At 41.0% G+C, this 25,217-nt stretch overlaps 1 protein-coding gene across 1 annotated transcript in view; it reads left to right on the forward strand.

The window, feature by feature from the left end:
* Nucleotides 1-25,217, forward strand: part of LOC138491677 (mast cell carboxypeptidase A-like) — a 209,035-nt gene that overhangs the window by 42,696 nt on the left and 141,122 nt on the right. The window contains exons 4-5 of the mRNA XM_069618318.1: nt 15,220-15,325; nt 15,440-15,541. Of these exons, the coding sequence (XP_069474419.1) occupies nt 15,220-15,325; nt 15,440-15,541 (208 nt within the window). The remainder of the gene's footprint in view (nt 1-15,219; nt 15,326-15,439; nt 15,542-25,217) is intronic.

Consider the following 25,217-nt stretch of genomic DNA (forward strand, 5'->3'; position numbering starts at 1 on the left):
TTTCTACAGATTGTCTAAATTTGAATGTCAAACACTACAGAAAGGCATTTCCTTTGTTCCGCATTATTACAGTACCTTATTAAAGGAGAAAATAGCATTTTTAAATTAACAAGGAAAATTAAACTGAACCTCTTTTTTGAAACAATGGAAACAACGGTAAGAACACAACAAACGGGAAACCTTGAAATGAAACCCAAAAGTACATTTTGCCCACCGGTGCAGAATTCAGTTTTAGAAGCATTCCAAAAAATGGTGCTTAAACACTTACAAAGAATCAAATTTCTAAATAGAAGGAGGGGAAACTTGACACGCAGAGAAAGACAAACCCTTGAACGGCTGTGGCAGAAAGAGGAGATCATTTTTAAGCCTGCAGATAAAGGTGGTGCCCTAGTGATAATCGACACTGTGATATATAGGGAGGAAATAATGAGACAATTGAGTGATCAAGACAAATATATGGGAATCTTTCAGGATCCCACAGAACAGGTCCGAATGATCATCAATCAGACATTAGAAGAAGCAGAAGTCAATGAAATCATAACACAGAAGACGAAAGCTTTTCTAGCGAACATGCACCCATTGATGCCAGTAATTTATGTATTACCGAAGATACACAAGAATTTGATGGATACACCAGGCCAGCCCATTATTGCGGCAAACAACAGCTTACTAGAACCACTTGCATAGTACTTAGACAAAATAATACAACCATTAATGCGCACATGTACTACATACATACAAGACACAAACGACTTTCTGAGAAGATTGGAGAATATTACCTATAACCCGGTAACTGACTTCTTATTTACGATGGATGTCACAAGTTTGTACACTAACATCACCCACGAAGCGGGCCTAGAGGCCATGGAAAGGATGTTATTGAACACTGAGGAAAAAGTCCAGAGTGATAATCTCTTTATCATAAAACTACTAAGCATTGTCTTGAAAAACAACTTTTTTGCATTCGAAGACCAATTTTTTGTACAAATGTCGGGTACTTCTATGGGGGAGGCCATGGCCCCTAGCTATGACAATATATATATGGCATACTTAGAAGAGACCAAAGTTATCCAAAATCCCAGATGGAACAACAAGCTTAAATGTCTCATGAGATTCATAGATGATCTCTTTGGAATCTGGGAGGGGACAGAGGAAGAGTTAAGAGAATTCTTTGACTATATGAACAACTTGACTCCATGGATCAGATTTACACACAAATATAGTAAAACTACCATAGAATTTTTGGATGTTCATATGTACTGGAAGCTTGACAAATTAGCAACGACAATCTTCACTAAAGAGACTGACAGGCACAGTCTACTACTGGCAACAAGTTTTCATCACAGAAAAACGATTACAAGTATCCCGTTAAGCCAATTTGTAAGATACAGGCGGATAATCTCAGAGGAAGAGGAGTATGACAAAAAGGCCAGAGAACTCAAGGAGAAATTCCTCAAGAGTGGATATAGTGAAGAAACACTTTCACAAGATGGAGCAAGAGTGAAGAGTATTTCTAGAATTGAAACTTTGAAACCAAGAGAAAAAACAACAGACACAGATCTGGTGTATGTTACCACCTTCTCAAAGCAGAGCAATACAATTAAGAAAATCATGAAGAAGAATTGGGGGGTTTTAGGCCTGGATCCAACGCTGGCGAATCTATTCCCCAACCCACCTCTATTTGCATACAGCAAAAGCAGATCGCTGAGAGACCACTTGATCAAACCAGACTTTACCCAAAGGAGCAATCGTAAATAGCAATACAAAGGCCCTTTACCATGCAATAATTGCAACTGCTGCAATAATGTACTCAAGGGAAATTACATCTATCATCCCTACAGTGGACAGAAAATTTCACTGATGCATTCAGCCACATGTGACACTATGATCATTATATACGGCATCAAGTGCCCCTGGGGCATGTATTATGTTGGACTCACAAGTAGAAAAGCCAAAGTGAGGTGGAGGAAAACAAATCTAATATATACAAAATCTCTCCATAAAATCACTGGTAGCACAACATTCTGCCTCTGAGAGACACACTATTGCCCAAATTCAATTTGTGATATTGGAAATAGTTAAACTTCCTCGGAGGGGAGGCAATTTAGCTAAATTGCTGTCACAGAGAGAAATACATTGGATAGAGAAATTGGATGCGAGGTACCTGAGAGGGATGAACATCGACTGGGAATTGAACTGTTATCTGTGATGTCCAGAATTTTGGGTTACCCATTCGATGAAACACATATGCACAATACGTTCTGAGTAGCTCTGGTGTGTTTTTGTATGGATTAATGGGGTACTACCTTGAAGTGTTGGTTAAAGGACAAAGGACATGTTGGCATGGTTGTGCTCGCGACATGATAATTATTTGTTGTTCTCGTAAAAAATTGAGATTGATTGTATGAAGGGGTAAGAAAAGATTGGAGAACTGTCATGGAAATAGTAATGATAAAAGTACTGTAAAAGTTAGACATGTCAAATACAGATGTCACCTTGATTAGACAATGTGATCTAATTATACTTGTGCCTAGCACTTTGAGGACCATAGGTATGGTGAACATTTATGGATTAGGAGTAGCCTTGAAGAAATAGGATACAGAAAAAGATGGTTACGGGCAGTGAATGGAATGAACATTTAGCCCTTTATAAATAGTACTCACAGTAGAAACAACACATAGAGTTCAGGCCCCAGCCGACGGAAGCCTGTACGTGTTGCTTAGCAACACTTAGAAAGCATGTAGTGCGTTGCGTAGATCCCTGTGGGACTCGCTTTGTGATTGGCCTACAGAGAGAGCAGGGACTAGAAACAGGAATTCTTTATCGGTTGCCTAGCAACACATTACCAGAACGCAGAATGCCGGAATTATATTAATTGCACTCTTGCTACGAGTGTGTAACGAGGTTTACCCACGCCTTGCCAGTTAGATTCTGCACTCTAGGATCTTTAGGAACTATATTCCTACATTATGGCGACCGTGCAACAGCAGTGAGAAACACAGCGCTGAGGACAGGATTCACACGTCCAACTGAACCCGCGCATAAGACTGGTCTCCATGGAGGTAGGCATAGCCAGAGAATATAAGAGCAACGAGATTACTCAGCACAGGATCATACATCCCCGACTCAGTATACATACTTGTTTTTGGTTACTTAGGATCTACCATAGGAAACCAAGAGACTGTCAACATTCCCACCCCATGATCACTATTGAACAAACAGTACCACGACTGGGTTAAGAGTACCTTCCATTACGACCAGCACTTAATTACCAATTGAAATGTAGATGGCGGACAGGGGGACCCAGCGCTATGTTTTTAAGCGCTTCGTCCCTCTGTACATCACCCGAATATCAAGAAACCACTAAAGTTATGTCAATACATGTTTTGCAGTATTCAACATGAGTAATTTTGACTCAAGACCGTCCGGTTTGGACATAGGACCATTCAGAAGGTCAGTAGCAGTCAGTGCGTATTACTTTTGAACAGTTTGAAAAAAAGTGAGTGTAGTAACTAATATAAAATATTCATTATATTTCTTTGCAGAATATTTGATGCCCACAAACCCAATATACTAACCTGAAGAAGGGCCAAACATGCCCGAAACGTGTAGTTAAAGACAGGAGGCAACATCTCTTTTCAGTCACACAGGAGTTGTGACAATTACGTATCAAGTTATTGGGACATTTTTTGAGATTACAGATATGTAATTTATTCTTGCTTCATGAAAGAAAAAAGAAAAATGTTTATGTTATAACAAATGCATAGAATTTGCTTTTTTGAAGAGTTCTTTTGAAAAGTGTTTTTTGAAAAGTATTTATGTTACCTTGTATACTTTCTGGCAAAGTGAAAGATTATTTGTTTATGTGTACAGAAATAACACGGTTTTTCATCACTATTGAAACTAAATAGATTGATTTTAAATAAGAAATGTGCTTGTTCTTCATTTTTTAATCCACTAAAATCACAAATTTTGTAGTAATCACAATTGAGCAAATGAGTAGATACTTTTCTACACACCGCTGTGCCCCAGTTTGTTCCCCATTGTTCCTATACGGAGAACCTGTCAGTTGTATCTTGTGTTCTGTAAAGGTAGCACTTTACCAACTGGGAGCACCAAAGAACACTCTAGTAAGTGATTGACAATCGTTTTGAGACAGCTAAGATAGGATTCAAATCAGAGTGCACCTCCACAACCACTTTTCTCCAACCTTCTCAAGCACCCCTTGCTTGGGTTCCCTCACTGTGCTCTCTTAGTCCCATATAAATGGTGCACACATTTAAGCTTCTCCAGTTCAAAAATTCTTCATCTGCTACTGAACATCATCTACCTGTCACTGTGTATAATGTGTGTTTTAATGCCCACAAAGGGGCAGGGCTAAAGCTGGCGTCACGCACCACCTGCCGTCATGCCATCCTATAAATATTTATGGATATGGAAAAATTGTTATTCTGGAGTGAACTTGTCTTCAGTACAGAAACATAACTTTGCTGTGGTTGATTTGCTGTCACAATAATGAACCATGTTTGGGTTCCTCCACACAACCTCAATGGGAGATTTCTTGCGTCTCCCATTTGCGGCGGCAACGCTGGCCCAGTGCAAAAAATTATAAGGGGGTCTCACCAAACGTTTTGCCCCGGGCCTCACCACACGTTGTGACAGCCCTGGATGGAACTGTAATATGCTGTAATCCATTCTCACCAAAAAATAAAATAAACATTTTAAATGCATGCATCGCCACTATTCACACATTAGACAAACTACAGTGATCAATTCATTAAACAGACCAGGACAGCACAATTATATAAAATAAATCATACTTTATGAGCACAGACAAATCCTGTCACTGTTTACAGATGAACAAATACTAATTTCCTCTCCTGAAACACAGGCAAGGGCTCACTAAAATGTGCAATGACCTACAGAATTCAGCAAAATGTGCCCCAAGTAAAGTCAAGGGACAGGCCACATTGCTGGGTTGGATGGGAAGGACCTTTCCCAGCTTGGTCATCTCCTGGTGTGGGGATTTAAAGTAGTTTTGTATATTCCCACACTAGTGTGTGAATAAGTCCATCCGTTCCGTTGTTCTCATATTAGCCAGGATGGTTTGTGCGCAGCTCAGGTCAGAAATTTACTTTACACAATACATTGTTATTGGGTAAGAATAGATTTTGGTTTTACCACTAGCATCCATACTATTGTGTCTTTGATGCCTTGCCGTATGGCCCTTCAAGTTCAGCACCTTTTTTATTCTGTACATCCAATTAACTTTTAAGTGTTTCTTTCTGAATTGGCTGGCAGGGGTACTATTGTATTTCATTTGAGCAGTTACAGTAAATGTTGTTAGTTTGAAAAGCATATGCCTCTATCTTTTATATCATGAATGCAAGGTTTGTATACTGCAGTGTGTTTATTACCCTCAGATAGAGAGAAATAGGCAAATTCTTCCTTGCCTGGATGTGGAAGTGTGATAGCTATGAACACGGATCTTTACAGCATGTGCTTAACACACTAAGCTATCTTCTGAACCATCGTGGCACTCAAGGTTATAAATATGCCTTTGAACTTTATTATTGCATGTGATAAATGCATTCCCCAAAGAAAGTTAAAAACGCTAAGCAGATTGTGCTATAGTAACTAAACACACACACTGCACTCTAGTAAACCCAGAATGCATTACAAGATGAATTGGTCATATCACAGCATAGTTTTAAAGAACAGCCAGGCAGAAGGCAAAGAGCCTCAGCAGCAAATATCAAGACATGTTAATTATATTTTGTAAAATGAATGCACTGACTTCTTTACATCAAGCAGTCAGCTTGGGCACTCCCCCCACCCTTGTCACCTTAAGGTGGGGGCTCGCGGCACATGCCACTTTTGTCCTCCCATAAAGACGTCTCTGGGGAAGAACACATAGATGTGTGTGGATAGTATTCAATGGAAATATGGTTAGCATTACTCAATGATGAACAGAGAGAGACTCACTGTTCGCTAGCAAACCCAAAAACACAGAATGCATTGCCACCTGGAGTCCTTGTTATGCCCACAGCTGGTGTTACTCCTGGAGCTACAGTTGCTTGCCATTGATTCAAATCTAAATTACTAAACATAGGGCATCTGAACCAGGACAAACCACAGGCCATTTTCAGGGGTAGCACCATTGGATATTAGCATATTTAAAACTAGCGGTAGGGACGAAATTCAAATGAATATAGAAGTTTGCATGCAACTAAGATGGGGGTTATATTTTTATTATATATTTCTACCAATTTTGTTTGTCCATGGTTTCGAGCATGGTTCACTTACACATCCTGTTGGATAGCTGAATGGGTTGAGCATAGGCTGTAGTGGTCTACTTGTAACCTGCAAGCCATATGTTCCAAATCCAAGTCTTAAGCCATACAACTCTAGGGATTATTAAGGAGTGTTAATGGGTTGTGAAATAAGAAATGACAGATATGCTTCTAGAGACATTTCTGTTAATGCTAATACACAGTATGAAAATTAGACAATGTTATTAATACGGTGGATCGCAGTGATGATTTTTAATCAAATATTTTATTAGAAAAAATGTGTAAACAATAAAAGAGAAACAAGAAATAGTCATCAAATCACGAACTCACAAGTGCTGCTTCTAATTTAAACACTTGTTTTTAACACCTTATGGATACTTCAGGGCACAGCATATAGTTATTATCTGGGTTAGTAATTTTAGTTTCCGCTATTTGGTGGCACTTTGGCACAACCTAGAAGCACCAATTATTGCATTGGAGTACAGATAGGATGAAGCTAGAATGTGAGGAAAGGCTTGTAGCCTCTGAGAGTTGTTTACCTGTCCATTGACCACCTATACTAATCCCGGTGGCAGACAAGGTATTCATACCCCCAAGTGAAAGGGCCTACTTCTGCTCTGAGATTTAATTGAGGCAGGCCAGATCTGAACTCTCAGGACAGGTGACTGGCCTCTGGCACATGCCACTGCTCTAGATGTGAAGCGTTTAAGATCATTGTACGATAGAGGGCCGTGAACTGTGGTTTCTGAGGCCTCTGTAGTTTACATGGGTGGTGAATGCAGTCTGAAGGACATTTGTACCATCATATTTTTGTTGTCATGGGGTGGGGGGCAACAATGCTTCCCGCCTGGGGTGCAGTCTGGTCTAAGACCGGCTCTGCGTGAGTGGAGTTTGTTGTTGTGGACCTTGCCCGAAAGTATGCAATAATACTGACAAACATTTTCCAAAACTAAGGGTGTGTGGAGTAGCTTCTCCTATTGGGGAAGGGAGGAGGAGAGACAAAAGAGGGACATTTTGCTTTACTGTTTGCAACTAAACGGGCAGGAGAGGGTAGTACCAAAAGACACACCCACTTTGCATGTGCAAAATGACTTTGGAGGAGTGGCACAGGCTGAGCAATTTAAATGATGGGTACACTATGGCGCAACCGATTCACAAAACAAAAGCAATCAATCAATCAATCCAAGCTTTATTTTGGTCATAAAACCGTAAAAGCAATACAAAACAATGTACAATTAGCAACAATATATTGAACTTTACAATATTCGTTAATACTAAAAACAATAAAAACAGAACAATGTTATACAGTTACTATGCGCATATTATAAGGAGAGCATAGCTCGCAGCCTTAACAAACAGGGGGACTTCAATAGTCATACTGACAAAGTCTTAACTGTTTTCACCCATTATATATATTCAGAGCTTATTCTCTGAACAACCAAGCTCTGTATATGAATCGAGATGTTGCAAATACAACACAGATATTTTGCAGATTACTTCCAAATAGTAGTGCCTCCTTTGAGCTTCGAATGACAACATTAATTAAAATTGGTCTCAAGTATCTCTGCCTCAGCCTCAAGGCCTTATGGCAGATCACGAAAAAGTGTGATATATCTTCTTTTTTAACATACATAGTGGACATAAAGCAGACTCCTGGGTTTTTCCAAAGGGATGTAAAGCTTGCCAAAGCCAATGTCCCCAATCAGAAGCGAAAATATTAAGATTTCTCATAAGCCATAATAATTAGGTTAACATATACAATTCCAGACTTGAGCAGTCTGTCATCAATATAGTTAGGGCCGGTGGACAGTTTCAGGGCATCACAAATTAAATAATTTCTCAACCAATTATTAATGGCTAAGCTTACTGTCTCTCTTCCACTCATCTTACAAGAGATTGGATCTGTCCAAATATTGCTCAAATTCAACTTGGATAAGCCTTTCTTTACATAACTCGGCCAATTCGAGCATCTGCTACCCTCTAAATTTAGAAGATGTAGTAGCGCATCACGATAGGATCTTAGTCAGGATGGCATACTCGAGGGCAAGAGTATCAATTTTCTTGAAAACTTCCTTTCACAGGATTGCAAGATATTTAAATGCATATCGACTCATAATTCGGCACCATATACTGCTGCTTGACAGGATTGATTCTGGAATAGGTTATGGGCGGGGGAGACTGCACCCCTACCCTGGCTCACAAGAAAAGAGTTTATGGCCCCATTATATTTTGCCATAGTTATTTTTGCTTTGACTATTTGTGGCTCCCAACTTCCAACTTCCTGGAATGTAACCCCCAGGTAGTTAAAGAAATCTACCCACTTAAGCAGAACGTTCCCAAAACTGAAAGAGACTAACCCTTTTTTTGATGAGTTAGGCCGGAAAACCATAATCTTTGATTTTTCGACATTTCATTTCAGTTTAGCTCTGAACATTTAGTCACTAAGATTAAAGCAAATAAATGTGTTCCTGTAGGACTTTGCCCCTGTTCCAGCTGAGCATAAGTCATATTTGTCACATGAGGAAATCTGTACAGACACATTTTACATTTTGGAACAATTTTTCCTCAAGGTTGTTCATGCTCCCCAAAGTTTGCTACCACTTTAACGATTTTTTATTCTTATTATTTGACTTAGTGGGACGAGTGACTATTTGATTGTGAATCGGGTGCATTTAGAAAGCATGGTAGATGCAAAGACATTGTCTTTGCCTGATGCGTTATTAATTTTGCGCTATTTGTGGATGGTCACAGAGGTAATTTCCACTGGCTGCACTTTTCAAACTTAAATGCAATTTTTTATGAATCAGGGTCAGAGAGTGTTGGCTATTGTAGTTTGAGATTCTATATTCAGGTCTCCAGGACAAGGTGAGTGCTTTTCAGTCTCTGTTCTCCCACCCTAGGGAGATATGTAAGCAGGGTGATAGGCCTAGGTCCTCTGTAAGAGTAACACTCTGACAGGTGTAGCCCAAGAGAGGGCTAGTGTTGATCATGTAACCATGAGCTAGGTACGTAGCAAACTAAAAAACAGGGCAGAGACCCCCACAGGTATTTTGGCACTGATTGCTTTATTATCCTATACTGTAGCTGAGTGTGCCATGATAAAAAAAAAGCAGGAAAGAGCCCTCTCGATAGAGCAATTTAAAAAGGAAGTGTTATGAAGACTCAGCACCTAAGGGCAGATCAATTTGTTAGAGGAACTCCCTGGTGCTGAAAAACGAGAAATGCAGTGGAAACCTGTCCACTGTCTACCCGTGTTTTGTCAATCGGTTTCGGTGTGCTTATTTATTTATGCCACCTACTTCAGGACTGTCTTCTATCTATGGTGCGATTGTCACCTGCATATGTACCATTCCAATGTTGCTTAGGCTTCTTTGAAAAAACACAGCGAGAATGATCTCATATGGTCCGTCATTGAGAAAGTACACATTCCGCCCAGAGGAGGCACTATAAATGCCTTACTACTCAAAAAGAGAACAAAGGTATCTTTATACTGGGGACTAACCATCAAGGCCTTAATGAACCGATCAATTGGCAAAGCCTTACATCCCTGGGCTGATGTACCCTAGGCCCTATCTTAATATAACCATAAGTCACGGTATACATCATCAGTGACTCTTGCTCTCTGTACCAATCAAGTAGTCCAATACGCCATAAATATCCCATGTGGATTTCCCCACTGGAACACTTGTTCCCCTGGCTAATCCCCTAAAGAGCCAATGGATGCCCATATCCAGACGTCCTCATGGATGGCATTTTCTCTGACCATTGTTGGCTAGACATAGAGGTGTACAGCTTGAAACGCATGGTCAGATGTCCTTATAGCACCCTAGACCTTCTGCTAGTGACTGGTCACCCTTGTTAACCCCGCACGGGTAAGACATATAATTTGGGCCCTGGGATTCACAACTAGATACCCATTTTCTCTTCTTTAGCACCCACTCGTTAACTTCGAAATAAGCGCATACCAGAGATAGGGGATGACCCACATAAAGGGAACAATCCATCAATCATAAATTATGAATCAAAAATGATATCTCAATATTGTGCAATTTAAGAATAGACGGTTTGAGTCGATAATTGCTAATAAGACTCAGCAATTATCCCTAACAAATAAGGGACCAACCTAACAATACATACTTGCGCTTTGGGCTTCACATGTCATAACAAGTGCTGGGGAATGCGGCCACTTCAAGAAGATGGCCCACTCTTCGGGCGGCACTCTAGTCGCAAGTTTAGTACTCCATGTTGCTGTGACAGCAACAAGGTTATTAACAGCATGGCCTCCCGGGAGCATTCCACATGCTGAATCAAACACGTACGATTGCGAGCGACATGACTTGTCCTGCACATATGAGTAAACTGTGCTCTGGCTTTCTAAATTTTCTCCACATAGATGTTCTATACCAACTAGCACTTTGACTATGGGCCTCATTACAATTTTGGCGGTAGCCATGCCGCTATTGGCGGCATGGCTGCTGCCAAAATCGGGTCCGGGTTCCCAGAATGGCCAATTACCGGGCCATTTCGAGCCCCATAGGGCTGAATGGGAATGGGGGAGGGAGCTAACAACGGGCCGATTACGACTGGCCCGTTGTTAGCTCCCTCTTCCCCTCGCGGGACCCGCTCTCGGGACCCGCTCTGCACGTCTGGTAAGACCAGACATGCAGATCGGGTCCCGCAAGGGGACCTCGTAATGTGGCAGAATGGTGTTAACAGTTCCACATCCTTTTGTGGCACCTGTTAACATATTCCGCCACTCTCGTAATGAGGCCCAATGTGTCCATAGTGGGTGTTACATAATGTATGGGCTTTTTAAGCAACAGCAACAATATGATACCGCAGTAGATCATGTGGCTGCATGTAAATAGTATAATATCTTCTGCAGCAGTATTATGAGGGACTTTGTTATACGCACTGTCCCTATTCAGTACAGTGATATTGATTCCCATGTTCACAAGGGGTATGCTATCAAGACCTTATCTAGACCTATCTAATTTGGACTCTAGTGCCCTATCCGCCCAATATATGGTATCCACGAGGAATTGAGCAGAAATATTCTCAATTTTCAAGAAATATTCAGCTTTCGTTAAATATTGGATATTATAAACGCTCATATTCACCAATGAGATTCACTAATGAGAGTTGATCACAGTGCCTGATACATACTTGTTTAACCCCTTACGGAAGATATAGATATATACATCTTCTGTATCTCACCTCCATGTCAAGATACATGTGAGTCACAGACTTGAAATGTGAGTATAGAGATCTATGTGTGTGTTTGCTCCAAAATATTACAAAAAGTGTTACAATTAATATATGCATTAGCTGCAGTAATTGTAATACTGTCCCTGTAATTCTTTAAAGGGTCAACCTGAATATCTCCATCCATCCAGTACAGAGATGAGATCCTTCCATATAACTAGCTCTTGGAAGCACTTCAAAGAAGCCTAAGCAACATTGGCATGGTACATATGCAGATGACAATCACAACCTTGATAGAAGACAGTCCTGAAGAAGGTGGCATAAATAAATAAGCACACCGAAACCGATTGACAAAACACAGGTAGACAGTGGACAGGTTTCCACTGCATTTCTCGTTTTTCAGCACCAGGGAGATCCTCTAACAAATGGATCTGCCCTTAGTTGCTGAGTCTTCATAATACTTCCTTTTTAAATTGCTCTATCGAGAGGGCTCTTTCCTGCTTTTTTATCATGACACACTCAGCCACAGTATAGGCTAATAAAGCAATCATTGCCAAAATACTTGTGGGGGTCACTGCCCTGTCTTTACTTTACTTGGTACCTAGCTCATGGTTACATGATCAACACTAGCCCTCTCTTGGGCTACACCTGTCAGAGTCTTGCACACTACCATCAACAGTTTAGAAATGTGTGATTAAGACAGTAAAGAGAACAGAATTATTTTTGTACCTCCTTATTCTATCCACTTTTAGATAAGCGGCCCACCAGCGCTGCCTAGGGAAAGTGGTATAGAGAGGTAGGGCCAGCTAGAAAATTCTCTGTCCCCTCTGTATCCTTCTTCTCTTCTCAACATTAATTGTTGTATAAATATGTATAAATACTTATCTGAGGAACTGTTTCTGTGTAGACATTAACAGGTGGTAACCAGCTACTTTTTTACCTCTCCCTGGGGAAGACCAATTCAGTACAACAAATTGCTGAGGAGCATTATATATGACCCTCTTTTTAAATACATGGGTGATATGCCCCTCCCTCTTTGTGTTAATATACCTTGCTTGGACATAACCCAGTTCTAACGACTGACAAGCATTTAAAACAATAACCCTCATATTGTGTGTACCCTCTGCAAGAGTAACCACCAATATGTCTGCCTTGGAGAACTCCTTCACTCCAATGGCTAAGGGCTTTAAAAAGACAATCTCTATCAAATTAGATCCAAATGGATTTGTCCTTAAGTTCTTGAAGGACCAAATGGGAATCAAAGAACGTGTGGGAGACTCAGGGCCTCATGACGAGTTTGGAGGCAGCCATGGTGCTATTAGCACCATGGCTGCCTCCAAACCGGTCTCCATTACTGGGTTCCTTCAATGAGGAATAACCGGGTCATTCCAACATTGGAGGACCCAGTAATTCCTCCTTGAAGGAACTATTGCCCATTCCCATTTGAGCCCCCATAGGGCTCAATGGGAATGGGGAGGGAGGTAATAACGGGCACATTAGGAATGGCCCGTTATTACCTCCCTCTTCCCCTTGCGGGACCCGGAAAAGACATCTGGTTTTACCAGATGTCTGATCCGGGTCCCACAAAGGGAACCTCGTAATCGGTGCTCCCGTAACGAAGGGTGCCGATCCCATACCGGCAGCCTTCATTACGGGAGCGCCACCCTTGTAATGAGACCCTCACTCTTTCATTGGAAAAATGCCACATGGGATTGGATGCAAGTAAGGGGTTCCAGTCCATGTCCTTGTGACAAGTGCTTTTTACCTTTGATGTCATACCACAGTGCGTTGTTCTGCAGGGTGTGGAAGGGACAAGAGTAAAATAGAGTAACCCTTCTTCAAACTCATGTGTTTTCTATGACTGTCCTAACTCTACCCCTTTCTAAGTGTGCAGCATAAAAGGCTCCCTGGTGTGCAGCCATCTAGTGTTAGGCAGGCTTTTGTTATGGTCTTGGCTCTTTCAAGACAGGCTTACAGGACATTTCCAGCTGAGAGATCCAAGGTCTGACCAGTGAGGTGATTGTTTTCCTCCCAGAGAATCAACTGAGGGAGGCATCCTGCCTTTTTGTCTCATTCACCTAATGCAGATAGGCTTTGTTCCCAAAATCTACATAGCCTACCATATCTGTCTGAATTCACAGGGATGACACTAGTATGCTCCAAATCAGATGTGGGTTTAATAATTATGAGAACTACAAACCACCATACCAGAAATAGGCATGGTTTATGTTTCCACATTGTCCTGTCACCAGATGTCTAGTTTATTGTAATTATTATTGTTTTGGTACAGAGATGTATACTTAAATGCAACCTATGTTCTGCAGTGACTTGGTTGTCATAGCACCTGTCAAACACAGACCCTGTCGCCTTGGAATCTGCTTCATTCCACTGCAGAGCAGGGGCTGCAGATTAGGATACTGATGCAGCAGGGTTTAGCTGTACACTGTGCTTGTTACACAGAGTTTGATGAAAGAAGGGTCTGGTTATCAGACCACCCTTTCTGAGATGAATTACCCTGATCATTTTATTATTGATAAAAATCAATAAAGCATGGGCCTTTATCCTTCAAATTATGTGTGATTTCACACTCACAAAAAAATACAGCTGTTGCCATTCCTTAATGTAAGTTCCCCAGAAATGTGGAAAAAATGAAGTGCTTGTGAAACATAGTGTGCTGATTTTTGGTAGTTTGTGGTTTTCTTTTCAATCAATCACTTGGTGCAAATAGCTCCACGAGTACTGTATTGCATTACACACTCAAACAGCCTGCCACTAATGAAACTTCACAAGCAGTACCCTCCCAAAAATTGTACCGTCTAGACAGTGACGAAATCAAGTGCTTGTAAATCTAGTGAAATATGTTCTACAGTGCAATCCAAGTGGGTAATTGCCATCCACATTTTCTTTAAGGAAGAACACTAGGATAGAACATATAGATTGGCAACAACCGTTTTCATGTTCTGTTGATGTTACCTGCAAGCTTCAACCATTACTTAATTCCTTATCAGACATGATTTCCTGCTACGGACACACAGACATGTATCACATAAAATAAAATAAAAGGCTGAACCATAACTTTTATTTGTATTGATCTAAGCAAGGTATGAATTTAATTAAATGCTCTGTCCTCATATTTTCCTTTTCTGCAATGCACATTCTGTTGGCTGATTGCCAAAAAAGGTAATCATTGAGGGTCATAATACACCTGCTTCAAATGAAAATCAACAGCACAGTTGGACATAGCTCGTCAAATAGAAGAAACCTAGCGAGGGACCTGTGGGCTGAGATTGCTACTCCCGCTTTGCAAACCCTGTGATCGTATCAGACTGGTAACTGAGGATGACAAAATAAGTATGCTGCAAGTTTTTACTAGTTTTGGTTTTTAGTAAAGTTGCTGTTTGTACCGGTTATCGATCACTGGTAGTAGACATGCCGAAGTTTTCCGTTTTTAATAAAGAATTAAAAACAATACAACATGCTATTTTCAGGATCAAACATCATGTGATGTCAAATCGTGTGATATCGTGGGTTGGAGCCAATGTCCAGGTGATGTGACTTCTGCCAACCCAATGCTTTTAAGGGAAGGACCCGAATTATGCCATCGCATATTTTTATTTCAAGACATATTATTTCAAGCCATCAATCAATCGAACAGAAAATATGATGTTATGTGATCAGGTGTGCCCTCAAATTAGACATTTTGTTTTCTTCCATTATACAGAATTTTGTTCCAAGATGTGCAGCATGCGATTGAAAACCAATTTTCTAGCAAGTGGCAGGGCAGCAAACGCAAGCACGGTTACAACAGATACAATGACTGGGAAACGGTAATAGACGCTTATAATGTAGTTCAAAAATGCTCTTCCGCTTCCAGCTTTCACCCATCTTTATTTGCAAAAGAAATACTATGTGCCTGGTGAACAATGTCTCTTGCTTTGCAGATACTTGCCTGGACTGAAGACATGGCAGACAAATATCCAAAGCTGATTTCACGGATCCAAATTGGAACCACCATTGAAAATCGCCCCATTTATATTCTCAAGGTACACTTAGACGATGAAGAAGTAATATTGGATGTATATGTTTTCAGAGAAATGTAGTGTTAACGAAAAAATCATAATTTAATCATTGAAACATATATATTTTTTATTAAAGACCTCCTTTACATGTTTATCACTTTTGCCAATTCTACTATGAGAAACTTGAAAACAAAAGAACGATTTTTTCAGATTGCAGTTACAGCATGTAAGTTGTCATTATAAGCCTGCATACCATAGCATCTTCGATGTGCCCTGTCCCCTCACCGAGGACTTCGCTTAGCTCTGACCCACCAAGGCCCGGGCTGGCAGCCATTACAAGCAAAAACCCATCCCAGAACGGGGTTATTAACGCTTTATTAAAGCCGGACTATTCTTACATAATGCGACTTGTATAGGGGAAGAATCCCTTGCTTCTCACAAGCTTGTCCTAGCCTCTTCCCTTCCCCTTGCTACCTTTTTCGCTTCGCTTACTTACGTGTTTTTGTTATTCTTTAATCCAACGGTCCAATAGCCTGAATGAATGTGACTCCTGTCCATCTTCCATCACTTTCTACCTCGACAAACTGCACTCAGTCTAACCCCTTTACCTTGTTTTCGCTAGTTTCAAGCCTATTGTATGCCTTACACTGAGCTTTTTCGTTTAAAAATAGTATTTTATTTTTTGCTCCCCATGTATTTCTAACAATTGAATGGGGTACAATTTGTGAAGACATAATTTCATAGTATTAACTTGTCACTTGCTGCTGCCTTTTTTTAATCATATTTTTATTTCGGCATCGCACTCCTGTTGTATGCATCAATTGTATCCATTGCCAGGCCAAACCGTATCCGCACCCACCGATTCCATAAGTGGGGGTGGGGGCAGTTCCTTTTCCAATTATGAGCACCAAGAAATGGGTTACGAGTTTCGCCCTCTTACTGGCCAAAGGATAGGCTCCTCCCGCGTCGACATTACCCTGTAAAAGAGTGAGGGGTATCCAGCGTTAGGTCGATTTTAGTAATCTTCTTAATGTGGGACAACATTTCCTTCCAATATTGCTGAATAAACTAACAAGACCACCACATGTGAAATTGTGACCCCCAGTGCCACCCCACAGCGCCAACAATCTGAGGGGATTGCGGGATTCACACAGTGTAGTCTCTCAAGGGTGAGATACCATCTGCAAATGCATTTATAGCTATTTTATTTTAGATGTACACCCCTGGAGGATTTAGAGGCTCTGGTCCAAATATTATACCAGGATAACTAATCTATCTAGTTACCCAAATCCATCTCCAATTTCACCATGTAGTCATGTGGGTGATTAAACTGTCACCCAATAAGGATCCTGTAAAGTGTGGAGATTTTTGGACGCAGTGGGTCACCCAGTAATAGGACCTCACACTTTGTGGTGTCCATGCCTCATGCTTTTGTCATTTTGGGACTCCCCAGCCAGTGCCTTCACTGACCCTGAAAGCAAGAAAGATTACCTGCACTATTGGAAGGACAATGACCGACATTTGGTAAATAATTGACAAATACTGTTCAACCTGCCTTCTGCCCACTGCTTGAGAGAATCTCACTTACCCCCAGTGGCTTACTGTCTCCATTGCCCTGGTTCTCTCTAGGCTGGACTATTGCAACAGCCTCTTCCTCAGCCTCTCTTCTTCTGTCCTGCACCCTCTGCAACTCATCCAGAACAGAAGTGCAAGACTTATCCTTGACCTCAAACCCAGGCACTGCATCTCTCTGGCGCTGAAATCCCTTTACCAGCTCCCTGTGGCTGCAAGGATCAAGTTCAAGGCCCTCTGCATTGTTCACAAGGCTTTCTGGGTCCTGGGACCTGCCTGCAAAGCTACCTACACAAATACTGTCCCTCACGAGCCCTCTGCTCGTCTACCTCCAACCTTCTGCGAGTTAGCTGGTTCTCCAAGCAGAGATTTGGAGGGAGATCCTTATCTTCAGCAGGTGCCTCCTTCTGGAATAGTCTCCCTGCGACCCTCCGTCTTGAGCTTGATCTTCTTAAATTGCAGAAACCCCTCAAGACCTTCCTCTTCTCCTCTTCCTTCTCTCTCCCTTGCTGACCTAGTTCTCTGCTCTTCCCCTCTCTGTCTCCTCTTCTTTACAGCTTGCTGACTGGCCGTCTGGTGTACCTCAGAGTCTCACAGATCCTTGGTACCCCCGCCAGTCCTCTTTAGCACTTGCCTTAGGGCCCTGCTCCCCACCCACACTCACTGCACCTGAGAAAAAACCCAAGAGAGTGGCTCTCTCTGCACTTACCCCGGTCTCCACCGACCGGGTGCACTTGGACCTCCCCCTCTCTGTGACCATCTGTGAACTTGCACGATCCGTACGCACCATGCCTGAAGTTCATCTGTCTGTTCTCCCTTGCCTTCACCGCTTAATTGCACTGGTAAAACTGAAGAATCACTGTCAGGCCTATTTGCTGTATCTCAAACTGTTAAATGTATTTTACACACTTACTCTGCCTGTGAAGACCATTATCGTCTCAGAATTTCAAGGGCTCCGAGCGAGTGTTGTTTTTTCCCAATCTTCCCACCTTCCTTGAGCACTTTGAAACACTGCCTGTGTATAGGCGCTTTATAAATAAACAAACAATACCAGGTGCATTCCTGGGGGAAATGTAGGATTTTGGAACACTGGGGTGAGCGGGGAAGGATACGTAGTAATCCCAGACTTCTTAGTGACTCTGTCTCAGCATGAAATCAAAGCCTCAGTAGGAGGCATAATAGTGCCTGGGTAAATTCTAACTTTGAGGGGATCCAACACCAATCATGCAATGCCGCCCCTACACGTGTCCTCTCAATATCAGCCCATTGCTTAGCCCCGACCTGTGCAGAGCTCTCAATAAATGAGGCCAGTTGAGTAGCGTAGTAATAGCTTTCTAAGTCTGGGACCCTAAGCCCCCATTCACTTTCAATGCTAACATTGTGCGACTTGAGACCGTAGGTGTTTTCTTGGGCTAAACAAATTTGAGAATATGACTTTGAAGGTCCAGCAGGACCAGCTTTGGAACAATCAAAGGGAGAGCCTGAGTGTGTTTAAGAACCTGGGCAGGAGGGTCACCTTCGCAGACGTGATTCTTCCCAACCAGGAGATCTCATGACGTGACCAACTTTCCAAATCCTTCTTCAGCTTCTTACAGAGTGGCAGAATATTATGCTGATATAAGTGTTAATGTGACTTGGCTAGGCGAACACCTAAATATTCCAGAGAATCCTAACATCTTTGGAAATCATATTGTGATGTCAAGGTGGTAACTACCCGCTCTGAGGTTGTAATATTTAAAATCTATGATTTTGTGTAATATATCTTAAAGCCGCACACTCTCCGGAATAGTTCCAACAGATCCACTATGTAAGACAATATGGAGCATGGATCCCTCATAAAGAACAGAAGATCATCTGTGTAGAGGGCAGTCTTATGATGCGTCAGGGAAATTTTGATTCCTTTCATATAATCACGGGCGCAGACTCTATGAGCAATCAGCTCTATAGCTAAAGCGAATATTAATGGGGAGAAGGGGCAGCCCTGACGGGTGCCTTTCGTCAAGGGTATGGGTTCTGACAGGTGGCCATTCATGTTGATCCTCACAGAGGGGAATACTTAGTTGGCTAACGCCAGTTTGATAAAGTTGATCTCAAGCCCGAAATCCTGCAAGACTTTAAGGGTATAAGTCCAGACGACCTGATCAAACGCTTTCTCTGAGTCGATCAATAGTACTGCCAGAGAAGCGTTATGTTTTCCAGCCCAGTCCATCCAGCCCAGTCAATTATATCGATGACCCTACTGATGTTATTGTGCGTCTGTCTGCCTGGGACAAATCCATTTTGATTCTGATGGATTATAGCGGGGAGGACCCCTGCCTATCTGTTTGCCAGCACTTTGGAATAAATCATAGCTTCCTAATTAAGCACAGCAATAGGTCTATAGGACGTATATAGCAATGGGGCGTTTTAAGGCTTAAGCAGAAGTGATACGGTTGCTTGCCCATGGATTGAGTGACTGAAAGAAACACTTAAACTGGCCAGGCATGGAACAAGGAGGGGTACAAATTGTTTATAAAAGGCTGCAGAGAAGCCATCAGGACCCGCCACCTTGTAAGTCTTTGAGAACGCGCAGCACTTAATCTGAGGAGACATGAGCATCCAATGATTCCCTATACTGCTCAGATACCTTTGGGAGGGCTGACTCCTGCAAAAAACTTCTCTGGTACATCTCCCTCCAAAGCCTCAGATTGAAACAATTCCTCATAGAACTGTGACAGAGTGTGCACTTCTCAGATTCAGTAGTATGTGAGAGTCCTGTTCTATCCTTCAGAGCTACTATAGAGTTCCTCACCCGTTGGGCTTTCAGTTTATTAGCCAAGTAACTCAAAGTTGTATTGGAGGTGCTAAAGTAAAAATAATTAGTTCTCAGCATTTGATTCGAAATTTCTGTAGCCGATAAGACCTTTAGCTCTGCCTTGGCGATCTGTATCTGCCTGTATGTTTGCCTCGCAGGATGCTGTTTTTATTGGTTTTCGAGAACCCCCAATTCTCCCCTCAATTTTGCTGCTGCCTTTATAGTAAAAGCTAGCATAAAATTATGACAAACAGTCCAAATCTTATTGAGGGCACAAAGGCAGCTATTTATTATTCAGTATTTTCTTTTAGTTTTATCAGCAATAAGAAACAAAAGTACTCACAGAATTGTAATGTCCATTGGTTGTACACAGCTCCAGTCACTTTCCCTTATGTATTCTCCTTGTGCAAATAGCAAGTTTTCTTTCCTTTTTCCTTTTTCCAACAGCTCTCCATTACACTTTTTCAAAAAAGCAAGTCATCAAACTTGATCATCACGTCGAGCTGTGAAAATACTTGTGTACGAGCGCAATATAAATAAATTATCATATCACATCATATCATGTCATTAACCCACAGCCCATTCAAACATATTCCAGAAATAAAGAGGGGATAACTTCACTGTATCTCAAGGCTGAAAATAAGCAATGTAAGAATAACTAGGGAAAGTCACCAAATCCAAATAGGTGGTGGGCGTAATACTCAACTCTGTGCACTTAATAATGCCTTGACCTTTGTTGGATTACTAGCAAAAAAAGTAATTTTAAGGCAAGGCATCAAGCTTCCTATTAGGCAGCTTGAAAGCTGAGCCAAAACCACTGCTGATGCTGGAAGTCATGACACCTCTGGAAGAATGTCTGCAAAATACTGAGGTATTATCACCTGCCAGTGGAATTACCCAACAAACCCATCTAGCCAGAGTTAGAGAGAAGACAGATCCTAAAGGACATCTAAAGAAAATAACAAGTTTTGGGGAAAAAAAACTCAAGACTCTGCTACAAGCCAGTTAGGCACAGTCAGTGAACGACACTAGGACGAAGAAAGAATAAAAACGTCTGGATATTCTTAATATCTGAAATTAGCATTTGTCTCTTGTGAAAGAGCAAAAGTACCTCCCTTGTGAAAAAATCATCTGACACTCACATCCAATGCTCTTACATTAGAAACTTGTCTAATTGACATGGGACATACAAAGGTCTCAATTTAGAAGATGAGGCCTGTGATGACAGCTTCAGATTCACTGAACATCCTGTGATGAAGATTGAAACTAAATTCACATCACGTGAAACTAAATAAGTAGATTTAGGATGGCACTTAAAGTGTATGCCCTGTTCCATGTGAGGAAGTCACTACCTGATCTCATTCTTTGCCTTTAACATAAACGGTACACACTCTGCATCCCATCCTGGCATAAATGACTAATTTGCAGTCTCTTTAGCAATACAATGACCCTAAAACGTTAATCTCGATGGATGGTAACACACACCCCACTATCTGGGCTGACTGTTGAAGTGATATGACTAGTAACAACAGGACTGCTGTCATGTCTTTCTCTGTGGAATGACATTTCACTTCATGTATCTGACAACATACAAAAAATATTTGTTTTGTGGAAGGAATCTCAGATTTTTCACATTCACAACAAACCCTTGTTCCTGAAGGAGATGAAATGCTGTTTGGTGGTAATACTTTACTCCCTTGAAAGAATATCATCGAGATATACTAATAATGACATTCACTAACTTCATAGAGATGCCATCAGTAGACCAAATACTTTTCAGAGCTGAGGTACACCCAAAGAGAAGACATGTAAATTAAATGTTTTATCTGCTACAAAGAAATTTAAGAAACTGACTATGTGGATAAAATATGCAAATCGGCAGATATGCATTGTTGAAGTCCAACCATACCATCAATTCCCTTTGCTATACAACATCCCACAGGATAATAACAGTCTTCATCTTGAAATGTTGATATGCTAGAAAACAAACTCGGGTTTATCATTAGATGAAAACCTTTGTCTTTTTTCTTTACCAGAAATAAGTTGCTCAGAAAAACTGATTGAAAGGAGTAAACCTGTTCTATGGTTCCGTTTTGAAAAAGACTTTGAATTTCTTGTGAAATTAGGCATTTGCAGTGCACGCAGGATTAAATTCATCTGGGCATGTTATGCTGTAACAGAAGACTAGTAAACTTTGCATGGAATAGTTGTCCCATTTGAAAGATCCAAGCATCCAACAGTGAACAAAACATCTTAAACTTTAATTGGAGAAAGAAAATATGTGGACGACTTATCTACCAGATACACATCTGGTGAAAAATGATGCCAGTATGTATAAAAGTGGTTTTATATCGCATGAAACTAGCTGAGGATCAATACATCACTGTAAAAGGATTAAGGAAGCATTAATGAAAGGTTCACATCCAAGATCTGGTGTGGGTGGGGCACAGGGTCTAGCCTCTAGTGCAGGCCAGGGGATGGACCGCCTGATGTGGTAACTAGGTATTTGTTATGCCGTATAGCTATTCATTAAAGAGCAACGTATTTAGCCCTTTTCAGTACTGAAGGAGTGTCCGACCTGTACCAATTGAAACAGGATGTTGTTCCAGTTGTCTATGAAATAACAAGGGAATGTCATTCTCCTTGTTTTCTCCTTGCGGTCTAACATGGTCTCAAACCTGGAGTTGGTGTTGCTTCTAGATGTGCACAAGTCACCATAATTGGAGAGTTTCAAGGCCTCAGTAAAAGACAAATGGTTGTAAATCCAACACAAATGGCAATGCTCTGTTGCTCGACAAGGAACCACAAAACCTGATGATATTGCGTTTGAACGATTGAATACTTCCTGTTTCAGCCAGCTCTGGAAAAATACTTCTTTGGATACAATCTTTTCTTAGGGGATAATTAGGCTCTATACACGAAAGAACAGGTGGTGGCAAAACAATTGACTTGTTTCTTATACTCTTTAACAAAGAAGAGGCTATTTGTGTCAAACCATTGAGATGGCCAGTATCCCCCCCTTACTTGGGTTTATTCTTGAGCAGGATGCCAGTACATCATCCTGTACTAATGGTAGCACTGGCCTTTTCAATGAAACACTTTGTGCCAACCACCAAGGGTATATGGACTAATATCAATTGATTGAACAGTTTTTTTTTTCTATTAGTATCTTTCCAATAATTATCTAGTCTCAAACTTAGAGGGGCCATAGCCCAATGGCATTAAACAAAATGTACTCAGTAATGGACATAGAATGAAGGACAATCCTCAGTTTTTTCAGCAGTGTTATCTACTTAAAATAGTGATGTCCCTTTGTTTTTCAATACAAAAATAGCAACATTTTCTTTTCTGGCTTAATTAGAATTCGAGATCTCGTAATTCAAAAGATGTAACACAGCTTTGTTAGTCTCCTGCTCACCTCTCTTGTCTGTCTCCTTTTTGTTTGCTCTGTCCTCAGTCATCAGTGAATTTCTTGTTTCTTTAAAGCTTTCTTATATTGAGGTTGTGAGAATTCTTCTTTCCAACTTTCATTCCCACGGGTTTATTTTCTCTCTGAAATGGCATTTGGTTCTCTGAACACCTTTTCCATCAGTGCGATGACAACATTTCTTACCTCTTTCAGTCTTTCTTAGATTGCTTCTTGATCTTTGGACCGGGCTTCACGTCATACAGTTCAAAGAAAAATGATTTCTCAATCTCCCTTACACGTTTAAACAAAGTCACAATGGGTTTCATCATTTATTTATTTTATTTATTTATTTATACCGCACCATAGCCCACAGACATCAGGGCGCAAAACAGAACACCATAAAGGTTTACGGTCCAGGGTTAATTCATTCGAACAAATAGGTTTTTCTGTTTTTTTCTGAACGCAATTTAGTTTACTTCTGCTCGCATAGATACTGGCAGTTATTCGAGGTGCTGCTGTCATCATCCTGACACAAGAGAAACATGTAGAACTCAGACTTCCAAAAGTATTTCATTATATAGTTCAGACAGTTTATTAAGGTTATAAATTCAATTACATAACAAAGCTCTATGTGGTAACAAAAACACCCAGTGCTCTGTTGCACCAAACTGTTCCTTTGAAACAACATTTCCCAGCCAACAATCCATCTGTTTTTTCCTCGTACAGTCCCTCTTAAACTATTGCGGGTTCGTCGGGTGCTCTGGATACTCTGTTCCACACACAAATCAAAGGAGTTCTCAGTCTTTATATAGTAGTTGTTCCTCTGAATAACATGTCCAAATCCTTAGCTAGACTAATTATTTACTCTTCCAGTTTTTATTTTCTTTGAACCAGAATGCAACTCAGTTTGACTCTGTATTCTTTCAGTCGCTCTATGCCTGAAATCAAAATGCATCTTTGCTAATTCAGTTCTTGTTGATCTTTTGCTGGATCTTTGGACCACAGGTACCAGAATGCATTTTGAATAACTTTTTTTATCACAGTAGCGGCTCATTTGGTTAACTGGAGGGGCACATATCTTCTCACATACATTTCACAGCGACCAACCGCACTGGGAAGCCCAAACCATCCAAATGGGATTCCGAGGTGGTTATACCCCTGACAATCTTTTTCAATACTGGCTTAAAATAGGGCCATGTAGAGCACACTGCAAGTGGAAAATTGGGTAAAAAAGCCAGGTAGATTGCAATTGATTTTGTAGGGTAAACTATGGAAAAATTCATTAGGTGCAAGCAGGGCTTTAATTGGGGTAAGAAATCGAGGGGGGCCCTCATTTGGGGGCGTGGCTTGCGGGAGGGGCGTGGCCTAAAAAGTACGCAAATCGTAGGGCATACACACAAATATATATAAATGTTATATATTTGTGTGCGTACCTTACTATGGTTTCTGTACTATGCAAGCCATCTTTTCTAAACATAGAAATATGTAACATATTTCTACGTTTATAAAAGATGGCTTGCAAAGTACAGAAACCATAGTAAGGTACACACACAAATATATAACATTTATATATATTTGTGTGCATACCCTACGGTTTGCCTAGTTTTCAGGCCATCTTTTTTTAAACATTTCAGGTTTATAAAAGATGGCCTTGAAAGTACACAATTCAAGCCATCTTTTATAAAGCTTTGACTACGGACAAAATTGTCCGTCGGCAAAGCTTTATAAAAGATGGCTTGAAATGTGTACTTTCAAAGCCATCTTTTATAAACCTCGAAATATGTCGAGGAATCCCCAGGTTCGCCGAGGTTTAAAGACGCCTCGGAGACCCGGGGAAACAAAGGGACAGTAACTGCCTCTGGTGACCTCTCGTGTGAGGGGTCACCAGATACAGTTACTATGACTGACGGAAGTGGCAGCCAGTC

The sequence above is a fragment of the Ambystoma mexicanum genome, chromosome 10 (genome assembly GCF_040938575.1).
Source record: "Ambystoma mexicanum isolate Mex_15411 chromosome 10, UKY_AmexF1_1, whole genome shotgun sequence".
Lineage (NCBI taxonomy): Eukaryota > Metazoa > Chordata > Amphibia > Caudata > Ambystomatidae > Ambystoma > Ambystoma mexicanum.